Genomic DNA, 12,246 nt, shown 5'->3' with positions numbered 1-12,246 from the left:
CCAAAGAATTGTTTCTATAGGGTGAAAAATTATAGTAGCTGCTCAGTAGTGGGTCTGATTCCCAGTCAGGGCACATATGGGAGGCAACTGATCAATGTTTCTTTCTCACAGTGATGTCTGTCTGTCTCTCCCTTCTTTTCTCTCTAAAATCAATAAACATATCCTTCTCTAAAATCAATAAATATATTTTTGAGTGAAGATTAAAAAAAAAAAGGCACAGCCCAGTCAGGGCAAAGATTTTCTGGGGTCTCGCCCCAGTAACTGCTGATTGAGACTGGGTTAGTAACAATGATAGTTACACTTGAATTATACTCAGGAGTTCTTCGAGGACTTCCAAAAGCATATCAGGGCCAGAGGGTAATAAATATAAAAAATGCTCAACTCTGAAACAGACACCAAGGCTACGTCTTTAATGAGAGAGGGCTCACTGTCAATGTCCTCAGCACAGAAAGTCAACTAAGATCAACAGAAGAGAGGATTAAAATGAGGGCTCTCATCCATGTTCATCATCTGTGAAAAAATTTTATTTGAAATTCTTATTTCTATACTGTGCTTAGTAATACTAAGTGTTGAAGTTTTAGAAACTCTTTTCTATATTCAATCTATCTCCAAATATGTAGAGTTTAGAGATCTATTAGTAACTAATGTATTTTTATTTCTCATATTATCAAAGGAATTTATATCTTCAGACTAAGGAAGGTTGTTTTTGCTCTGCTTAGCACATTTTTTTGTACTGATGTTCAAAAATAGACTACTAAATCAACTATTGAAAACATAACACTCACACTCCACCGATGACGCGAATTGATCCAATTTCATGAAAGTCCCCATTTTTTAAAAAATTTGGGACAGAATCTATATGTTCACTAAACTCTTTCGCCTTTCCACAGAATTGAGGTTTTTCATAAATAATAACCTGAAAAATATGAAAGAAAATTATTTAACTTGCTAATATTTTAGGATATCTACTGATTTACTTAAGTGGCACTAAAGACAACAACATGAATAGGGATCACTGTTTTTTCATTAATATATTCTTACAACATATCACAGTGTGTAATATTCATGGGAAATAAATGAGTCTTTAACATCATAAAGATAAAATACCTTAATTAATAGCATATGTCTCAGATTATTACTTTTCAGTCTGATCACACTGTTCTGGTTGCCCAAATACTAGGATCATCTCATAGGATAAACTGTCTTGAATTATCTAAGTTTATCCCTGTGGTTAGGATTTAATACAAACCTGCCTTGTATTTATTGAATTTTTCCCTTTAAGAAATAAACACTTTCTTGCGGTTCCAGGGCATAATAATGAATTATCTATTTATTTGAGAAAATACATGCTGTTTCTTATAATACTGCTTCTATGGTCATTACTATTCAGTGAGAAGAAATAAGGAAGCAAATTCTTGAATCTAAGTACAAAGCTTCCTAAAAATAAAAAATAATTGGAAAAGATTATAGTATTTACTCCGTATTTGATTTAAATTGGCAGGTAGGGGAGTAGGGTAAGGAAGGTAAGTGTAGAAGGAAATATATTTCCAGCATTTTGTTTACTTCAAATTTAGATCAGTTCAAGTATTTCTCTTTTACCACTTTGATGCTCTCTATTCCCAAGTGTGAGCTGCCCTCTGTATGTGGAGGTGGTAACAGTGCTGGTCTATCCAAACTCTGTCACCCCGTTCTATCTGTGGCCAATGGCATTTGTGCACAGCTGGCAATCCATGACCTTGGTGAATTAAAATCCCATTCTTAAACATACTGAACCAGCGAGTAATAGCTCTTTTAGTTTTAAAAACTGATAAAGTTATACAGACAAATATACGCGTAGCACTGCTCCTGCCATTTTCTCATTATTAAGTTTTCACCAGGTGCTGTATTGGAAGTAATAAAGTTTTATTTGGGTTTAATACATGCTATATATGCTGAACACACTCAAACTAAGAAGGCAGCAATAATTCTTTGATGAATAAGCCATAAACTAACATTTAACAACTTGGAAATTGTGACTGGCTATGACAGCCATTGCATTCCTGTACCTCTACAACCTGTCAAACTGCAAAGGTCCAAGGAAGACCCAGCCTGCTGCACCTGAAGTTCTGACTCAGCAAACAAGGAGACGGAGACAGGAGTCACTCAGCGAGTGTCACAGCTAATTCTGCATCTATTAGGTCCCTGATCTGAAACTCTCGTTATAAGTCAGAATCAACTGGGAGCTCTGAGACATATGACCACACCGCAGACCAGAATGGTATCTCTGTGAGTAGAATATAGGCATAAGTATTTTTTTTTAAGACTGAGATAAGTATGATTAGATGCATTAGATACACTAGATATTAAGTTTCAGAGACTCCATCTATGTGACTGAGAGAATGACAGTCAATTTCATAAATTAGGAAGCTCCAAAACAGGAGGTTGGGATGGCTGTGTCTTTTTTTGGAGGAAAGAAGAAAAATGAACAAATCCCTGGCCTCACCTGCCTCTAGAGGTGCTGCAACCAAATTCGACAGAGGCCTGTTTCATGTTTGGTTACTGCTCTGTTCACCTTCCGGTCTCTCTTTACACACATTTTATAATTCTTTTTCTACCTTTCCTTCCCCAAAGGTGCTTAATCTTGGCATCGCTAGCACTCCAGTGTTTACTGACTCTACCCTTCAAAGACCCAGGATTAAAAAACTGCCACCTATCTGGCAAGAGCTGTCTACACCTGCTGATCATCCTCAATCTCCTTCTTGAGCATCACCCCCAAATGCCTGCGAGGTATCACCACTTGATTGTCTAGATGCCACCTATAGTTCACCCCAAACAAAAATCAAGCTTACCGCCTTTTCACCTGTTAGTAGGTGCTTTTGCTGAGTTTGCCTGGCTTTTCAGTCCAGGCCTTGATCTGTGCATTCTGACTCCACACCCGATTCAAGCCTGGGTGCTCAGCAACCCTTCTGTGTAGTCACTTCCCACCACCCCAACATCCATGAGCTAGCCACTGTTAACATATATCCAGATAACTGTTGTCTATTTTAACACTTCAAAAAACTTAAAGATTAATACTCAAACTTTTTAGCCTACTACAGGAGTCTGTTTAAAACCTACCTTTAAGTTCATAGGCATTTCCACTTTTAGTCCACCCTTAAAAAGATAACAAGAAATTATGTTAGATATATAAATATTTAAAATATTTGAAAGTAACCATGTGATGTATACAGATTATATAAAAATCTGATTACTGGTCAAGATGGAGGCATAGGAGACATGCTTTGCCTCCTTACACAAGCAAGAAAGAATTACAACCAGATCTCAAAACAAATAACTCCCAGAGCTGTCAGATAATTGAGCTGTATGGAAGCCTGACAATGAAGGACTTAAAGACACATTCATCCAGACAGGTAGGAGAGGCAAAATCGCAGAGATGGATAAAAACAGGCAGAGAAGAAATATGGTGCAGAGGTAGTGACAGGAGGGATACCTTGAGAGCCAGCAATCCCACCCCAGGCCAGACCGCACAGCACAGGGTTCCAGCACGGGGGAGATAAATCCACATTACCTCTGGCTGTAAAAACCATTTGGGACTGGGGCGGTGGAAGAAACTGGATTTTTGCCACTTAAAGGGTCCACACAGACTTAGAACGTATGCAAACCTGCCCACTTGGGTTTCACCACTTGGGCAACTGCTGGAAGAGTGCCAATCACATACGGGAAGTGGGTAAAGTGACTGGAAATGGGGCAAGTGCTGGACAAACCTCCAGAAGCCAGGCAGTGGCACTGTCCCCAATCTGAGCTCCCCCTGCACACACACAGAGCCACAGAGTGGTAAAGTGGATTACCCCATCCTGGCCAATACTGAAGGCTCTACCACATACAACAAGTGCACTAAGACAGGGAGTCAAAGCAGCTCTACCGAATACACAGAAACAAACACAGGGAGGATGCCAACTGAGGAGACAAAAATATGGCCCAAATGAAAGAACAGAACCCTAAAAAAGAACTAAACAAAATGGAGAAAGCCAACCTATCAGATGCAGAGTTCAAAACACTGGTGATCAGGATGCTCAGAGAACTCATAGAGTATGGCAACAACATAAAGGAAGAAATGAAGGTTACACTAAATGAAATAAAGAAAAATCCACAGGAAACCAACATTGAAGGGAAGGAAGCCTGGGTTCAAATCAACAATTTGGAAAAAAGGGAAGAAGTAAACGTTCAACCAGAACAGAAAGAAGAAACAAGAATTAAAAAAAAAAAAAAGAGAACAGTATAAGCAACCTTTGAGACAACTTTAAATGTACCAATATTCACATCACAGGGGTGCAAGAAGAGGAAGAGCAAGAAATTGAACAGACTTGAAAAAAATAATGAAAGAAAACTTCCTTAATTTGGCGAAGTTAATAGACATACAAGTCCAGGAAGCACAGAGAGTCCCAAACAAGTTGGACCCAAAGAGGACCACCCCAAGACACATAATTAAAATGCCAAAGTTTAAAGATAAAGAGAGAATCTCAAAAGCAACAAGAGAAAAGCAGAGAGTTACCTACAAAGAAGTTTCCATACGACTCTCAGCGGAGTTATCAAAAGAAACTTTGCAAGCAAGAAGGGGCTGGCAAGAAGTATTCAAAATGATGAAAAGCAAAGACCTACAACGTAGATTACTCTATCCAGCAAAGCTGTCATTTAGAATGGAAGGGCAGATAAAGTGCTTCCCAGACAAGGTAAAGCTAAAGGAATTGATCATCACCAAGCCCTTCTTACATGAAATATTAAAGGGGCTTAAGTTAAAAAAGAATATCAAAACCACGAAGATTAAAAAGGCGACAAATTCACAACTCTCAACAACTGAATCATAAAAACATCATTAGCCATCAGGGAGATGCAAATAAAAACCACAATGAGATACCATTTTACACCAGTCAGAATGGCCATCATCAACAAATCAACAAGCAACAAGTGCTGGCGAGGATGTGGAGAAACGGGAACCCTGGTGCACTATTGGTGGGAATGCAGACTGGTGCAGCCACTATGGAGAACAGTATGGAATTACCTCAAAAGATTAAAAATGGAACTGCCTTTTGAACCAGCGACTCCACTACTAGGATTATACCCGAAGAATCTTGAAATACCAGTTCAAAAGAACTTATGCACCCCTATGTTCACTGCAGCACTGTTTACAATAGCTAAGTGCTGGAAACAACCTAAGTGCCCATCTGTAGATGAGTGGATCAAAAAACTGTGGTACATTTACACAATGGAATACTATGCAGCAGAAAGAAAGAAGGAACTCCTACCATTTGCAACAACATGGATGGAACTAGAGAGAATTATGCTTAGTGAAATAAGCCAGGCAAAGAAAGAAAAATACCATATGATATCACCTAATACAGGAAACTAAAGAACAACACAAACAAAGGAACTAAATAGAACAAAGAGCAGAATAGCAGTCAATAGGGGGGAGGGGAGAGGGAGAGAAGGGGGATAAGTAAGGGAAGGGATTAGTCAAAGAACCCATATAAAAGACTCATGGACATAGACAACGGGGAGGGATATGATTGCGGGAGAGGGGGTGGGTTGGGTGGGGGAGAGAAATTAGGGGAAAAGGGGACAACTGTAATTGAAAAACCAAAAAAAAAAAAAACAACAAAACAACTTAGCAAACAACCAGAATAGGAACAGAATCATAGGTATGGAGATCATATGGAGTGTTATCAGCTGGGAGGTGGAAGGGGGAGAAAGGGGGAAATGGTACAGGGATTAAGAAGCATAATTGGTAGGAACAAAATAGACAGGGGGATGTTAAGAATAGTATAGGAAGTGGAGAAGCCAAAGAATTTACACGCGACCCATGGACATGAACTAATGGGGAGACTGCTGGAGGAAAGGGAGGTACTTGGTGGAGGAGGGAAAAGGGGGAAAATTGGGACAACTGTAATAGCATAATCAATAAAATACACTTAAAATCAGATTAGTGAAGATTAAATACCAGTTAAATTTAAATTGTGATATATTAAAAATGTTAAGACTAGAACTCTACAGTAGATAAAATAGTCAGACTTCTCTACATCAATGTAGATGGCATAAGAGATAGTAAAAAGATACTTCCCAGGTTACAACAACTACAAGGAAGGAAATGAACTTTAGTCCTTAAGCACACATGAGAAATTAAAGATTAATACCACTACAGAGTATACAAAATAAGAGTGGAGTTGCTAGTAGATTTATTTATATACTGATTGATTATGCTATTACAGTTGTCCTGATTTTTCCCTCTCTGCCCACCTCCACCCAGCACCCCATACTCCTTCAGGCAATCCCCCCCCATTTATTCATGTCCATGGGTCATGCATATAAGTTCTTTGGCTACTCCATTTCCTATACTTACTGTACTTTACATCCCCATGGCTATTCTGTAACTACCCATTTGTACTCCTTAATCCCCTCACCTCTTCACCCATTCCCCCACACCCTTTTCCCATCTGGCATCCATCAAAACGCTCTCCATATCCATGATTCTGTCTCTGTTCTTCTTGTTCGCTTAGTTTGTTTTTTAGATTCAATTGTTGATAGATATATTGTATTTGCCATTTTATTGTTCATAGTTTTGATCTTCTTTTTCTTAAATAAGTCCCTTTAACATTTTATATAATGGTTTAGTGTTCATGAACTCCTTTAATCTTCTCTTGTCTGGGGAGCTCTTTATTTGCCCTTCCATTCTAAACGATAGCTTTGCTGGGTAGAACCATCTTGGCTGTAGGTCCCTGTTTTTTATGACTTTGAATATTTCTTGCCAATTCCTTCTAGCCTGCAAAATTTCTTTTGAGAAATCAGCTGACAGTCTTACGGGAACTCCCCTGTAGATAAATACCTTCTTTTCTCTTGCTGCTTTTAAGATTCTCTCTTTATCTTTAACCTTTGGCATTTTAATTATGATGTGTCTTGGTGTGGTCCTCTTTGGGTCTAACTTGTTTGGGACTCAGAGGCTGCTTATACTATCCTCATTTTTGGATTCTTTTTCTTTTTCTTGTTCTGATTGGTTGTTTTCGCTTCCTATGTCTCAAATCATTGATTTGATACTCAGCATCATCAACTCTACTGTTGTTTTCCTATAAATTGCTCTTTATTTCTATTAGTGTATCTTTTATTTCTGACTGGATTTTTAAAAAAGTTTTTTTATTATTGATTATGCTGTTAACAGTTGTCCCAATTCCCCCCCCCCCGCTCTCTCCTCCCTCCAGTTCTCTCCCTCCTTAGTCCATGTCCATTGGTCCTGCATATAGTTCTTTTCAACATCTTCCTGTCCACTCCACTCCCTTCCACTATGCTTCCCAATTCCTGCACCATCTCCCTCCCTCTCCCCCCGCCCCCTCCCTGCTGACCTTCCCCCAATATGCTCCCCTTACCTATATTTTTCCCTTCTTGTTGCCTACATAGTTTGCCCTTGCCTCAGTTCCCTAGCTTCTGCTGTTGGTTGTTGTAATATAGTTTTCATTTTAATGTTCATTGTCCTGATCCTCCTTCTTCTAAACAAGTCCCTTTAACATCTCATATAACAGTGGTTTGGACCTAACAAACTCCTTCAGTCTTACTTTGTCCTGGAAACACTTTCTCTGCCCTTCTATCCTGAATGACAGCTTTGCTGGATACAGTAGTCGTGGTTGTAGGTTTTTGATTTTCATTACTTTGAATATTTCTTGCCAGTCCCTTCTTGCCTGTAAAGTCTCCTTTGAGAAATCCGCTGATAATCTAATTGGGACCTCTTTGTACATGATTCTTCTCTTCTCTCTTTTTGCTTTTAAGATTCTCTCTTTATCTTTAATTTTTGACATTTTGATGATAATGTGTCTTGGTGTGGTCCTCCCTGGGTTCAGTCTATCCGGAACTCTCTGTGCTTCTTGGACCTGTAAGTTCACCTCCTTCCCCAAGTTAGGGAAGTTCTGCTTCATTATTTTTTCACATAATTTTTCAATTTCTAATTCTTCTTCTTCACTCTCTGGCAATCTGATGTTCGTTCTCTTATAGCTGTCCCAGAGGTTTCTGAGCCTCTTGTCATACTCCTCACTCTTCGTTTCCTCTTTCTGCACTGGTTTACTGTTTGATTCCTCCCTATGATCCGATTTGTTGATTTGATCCAAGGCTTTCCCTTCCTCACCACTTGTATGTATTTTTGTTCATTTCAGCAGGGCAAGCCTCTATTCCTTCCCAGTCTTGATTCAGCCCCGCTATTAGGTCTGTAAGCTGTCTTATAACTATGGCTCTAAACTGAGCTTCCGAAAGATTCGCTATTTGTTCCTCGGTCAAGGCTTTTGTTTTTTTTTGTTAGCTGTGTGATTGGTATTTCAATCATTAATTCTGCCATTCTGAACGTTTTGTTTATCTTCTCCTCTTGGGCGGGGCGCTGTCACACCTCCTACGCTATATTGGGCGGAGTCTTGTGTGCTTGTCACAACCTGGTGACCTTTCTCACCACACTGTGGCACTTTGCATGGGGGTGGGGGTCTAAGATGGATTCCCGCTGTTACTCTCCACTGGCGAACAGGGCCGCCTCCCAACGGGGTCTGCCCTCGCCGCTGTTGGAATTTCGAGCCGAAGGATTTGGTCTGCAGCCGGGGCCGGCCCCCAGGCGCCTCTCTCCTCTCCCCAAACACAGGCGTCTGCTCACCAGGTCCTGCTGTTTCCCGCTGCGGCTTCCGCCTCCAGCACAGTTTGATCTTTCTCAGCCGTGGGCTCGCACTTCCTACCCGTCCAGACGAGCCCCACTTGTTTATGACTGCATATGTTGGACTTCCATGTAGCTTTATTTTCAGGAACTTCTTATTTTTAGTTTTGCATTAGCTGTAATCCTTCTTAGTTGTAGAGGGAGACAAAACGAGTCGGTCTATGCTTCCATCTTGGCTGGAAGTCCCTGACTGGATCTTTTTTATGCTGTTGAGGTCCTCACTAAGTTCCTTGAGCATCCTCATAACCAGTGTTTTGGACTCTGCATCTGATAGATTGCTTATCTCCATTCTGTTTAACTCTTTTTCTGGGGTTTAATCTGTTCTTTCATTTTGGCCATGTTTCTTTTTCTCTTCATTTTGGCAGCCTCCCTGTGTTTGTTTCTATGTATTAGGTAGAGCTACTTTGACTCCATGTCTTGGTTGTGTAGCCTAATGTAGTAGATGTCCTGTAGGGCCCAGTCGCACAGCCTCCACTATCACCCAAGCTGGGTACTTGAGGTGCACCCTTTGTTTGGGCTGAGTACAGCCCCCTCTTGTAGTTGAGCCTTGGTCGCTGTTGGCAGGTCAATGGGAGGGGTTTACCCAGGCTAGTTAGCTGCAGGGACTGGCCGTACCACTGACCACCAACCTCTGCCTTCAGGTTGGTGGTTCTCTGACGTAGTCTGTAGCTGTCCACTTGGTGCACTAGCCCTGGGGTTTCCTGGGTCATGCCAGCCAATGTTAGCCCCTACCTGTGTTTTGCCTGGGGTTACCCTGCCTGAGCTATAAAACAAGCTGAGATGGCTGCTACTTGTGCTGGGCTTGGAGAATTCTGAGGTGAAGCCAAATTGTTATCTAACCTGGCTGCTGCTAGTTTCTGGTCTGAGGCTCACTGAGACCAGCTGTTGCTTGTTTGAAAGGGTTTAGGAAACAGTGAAGCACAAGCCAAAACCAGCCATCGATAAGGAAAAGCAGCTTGGGTGGTCCCATAAGTTGAGTGAGATGGAGTCTCTGGGGATATCCAAGGTGGGTCAAAAAGTGTTAGCCAAGTTGTTGCAGTCAGATATGGCACCAACTTACTGGCTCAGTCTGGATGGATGCGGTTTCTTTAATTCCATAGTTGTCAGACTTCCATTCACCTTGATTTCTGACAGTTCTGAGTTATAGCTGTTCTATATTTTAGTTGTAATTTTGATGTGGTTGTGTGGTAGGCAAACCATGTTATTTAGGCTGCCATCTTGATCAGAAGTCAAAGCGCTAATAGATTTAGAAATCTCATTTTGCAGATGAGATTTCTAAATCACTTATTACTAAATGTCTTCTCTATAGTTGGTTGGGCTTTCTAAATTAGGGAAAGCACTTCCTCTTTCAAGTTGTCAATACTTTTTATCACATTTAATACCTTAGTGGACCCAAGGTTGTAGAGCATAAAAAGTACCTCTCACAAAAACCCTAATGTAATCTACTTATTTCTAATACAGTTCCACATTATGAAATTTCCTAAAATTTCTTCATTTGCCTTGTTTTTAATTTCCTTAAAAGGCACAAAACAAATACGGTTTATCACTCAGATACAGTTAATTAACAGTTTGTCCCTCAAATAAAAATGTTTGCAAGAAAATAAATGCCACACATCCTTATCTTTAAGAAAGCCACCACTGATAGAGCAGCCCACTTACTATTAATGCCAAGTTATCACACATTACTACAATGGAAGATTATAATTTACAAGTAACTTATAATAAACATCAAAAAGAATTCAGCACTTTATTAAATATTCAAAAATTTCATAGAACAACACTTAAAGGGAAATTGCATGTATTCTGATAGACTCAGCACAAAATAAATTCAGACATTTGTCTTCTGAATAAAAAAAAATTAAAAATTTTCACACAGATATTCTCTATAATATAAAGAAACCAAAAAACAATGAATCAATAGTTTGTTAATTCAGTAGTATTCACATTCATTTTCAGGATTGAGATGCATGAGCAATCATCATTACTATTTAATGTTGGACTCATGTGTACTTGGAAAAACATTTCATTTTAAATTTCCTTACCATGTGAAGTGGGTGCAATGATTTCATTTCTGCTGCTGAAATCTCAAAGAGTCCATGGTCTTCCTCCAAAACTGTAGCTTGCCCCTTAAAATTAGTATCTGGGTACGCAAGCCAACTAAATAAGAAAGGAATAGCTGGTTAAAGTATAATAGGAATACCTTAGTCTGGTTCTGTAAAACTTAAAAGAAAAAAGGGCTACATGAAAACAAAACAAAAAACCCATTATAGAATTATGCATATAAAACACACTCAAGGTGACTTCACTAAGCACATACAATGACTTAACATGTTATTAAGTAGGTACCTTCAAACACTACCTATCCTATAATAATTCTATCATAGGTTTTCCAAGCACTAAAAATTTCCAGTACTTAAAAGGTGTTAGCCCTTTAATTCAAGCAGAATATAAGTGAAGTATTACTACCATTTCACTATATCCCATTCTTTTTAAAACTGGAGCAATCAGAGGTAGGGATTCCAGCAGACAACTTACATTTTTGACCTACAATTTTAGAGTCAAAATCAGTCTACTGGTTGCCTCAGGAACATTGTAAGATATAAGATTCCCAAAAGGTTCAAGTAGCTTCCATCTAAATTTGATAATTACAAATATTGCTCATGAATAGGATTAATTACTGGGTCTGCCTAAGAATTCTCATCCATGGGTGGTGAACATGAAGGAAGATGTCCTACAGTGACCCCAAAATTCTACACCACCAACATCAGAGCAGATGATAACAGTGAATGAGAGAAGAATGGTCCATGTTGAATCAGGCATCACAGAATTTGTGATTCTAGTCAATCTGAGACCGATTTAAGACTAAACTCAGACCCACACTCCTGAACACACCTTTGGAATCAGAAAGGCCTAGCCTGGGACCAGTCACTTAATTTCCTCTTTTATAACATGAGAGTAGTTCCACCTGCCTACAGGAAGAGTGGAGTATAAGCAAAAAGGCACTCACAAACTACTAGCACTCACACTCTGGAAATAGTTCAGATTGCAGAATTTTAGGCCAGGGACATATTTTTACTTCTCAGCCATAAAAAGAAAAAGACGATGGATGCATCTATCAAGAGCTATGCCTGAGAATCTATATCTGCTCCTGTGAGTCATACATCAAAGACTTAATAAGGAGCCAAAGACAGACAGAATCTGTTTAATATCTGCAATAGTCTGTCCTGGGTATCTAGGAATATAAATAAAATTAACACTTCAGAAATGTGTATGTCACCCTATTGAAATATGAAATAAAAAGTTAACTTTGGTGGCCATCAATCACTGTAATAAAGAAAAAGTGATACGTACATTCCTGACTTCACAGTGAAGGACACAGATTTGGGGATATTCAGCTCTTCCAAATTAGGGACTGCTCGCTGTATGTAAATAGGACAACATGATGGGTCAGACTGTGGACAAAGTTCTATCTCTGGAACACTGCAATCCTGGAAAAAAAAAAAGGCTTTGAAATCATCTAAAGAAACACACAGTCCAGT

At 39.5% G+C, this 12,246-nt stretch overlaps 1 protein-coding gene across 1 annotated transcript in view; it reads right to left on the bottom strand.

The window, feature by feature from the left end:
• Positions 1-12,246, bottom strand: part of CRYBG3 (crystallin beta-gamma domain containing 3) — a 128,759-nt gene that overhangs the window by 43,868 nt on the left and 72,645 nt on the right. Inside the window, exons 8-11 of the mRNA XM_090276047.1 lie at positions 12,059-12,195; positions 10,750-10,864; positions 3,097-3,132; positions 786-916 (exon numbers count right to left, since the gene is read on the bottom strand). Coding sequence (XP_090132173.1) covers positions 786-916; positions 3,097-3,132; positions 10,750-10,864; positions 12,059-12,195 — 419 coding nt within the window. The remainder of the gene's footprint in view (positions 1-785; positions 917-3,096; positions 3,133-10,749; positions 10,865-12,058; positions 12,196-12,246) is intronic.

The sequence above is a fragment of the Furipterus horrens genome, unplaced genomic scaffold (assembly GCF_987537825.1).
Source record: "Furipterus horrens unplaced genomic scaffold, mFurHor1.1.pri manual_scaffold_1, whole genome shotgun sequence".
In the NCBI taxonomy this organism is placed as follows: Eukaryota; Metazoa; Chordata; class Mammalia; order Chiroptera; family Furipteridae; genus Furipterus; species Furipterus horrens.
This window is presented reverse-complemented; position numbering and strand designations above follow the sequence as displayed.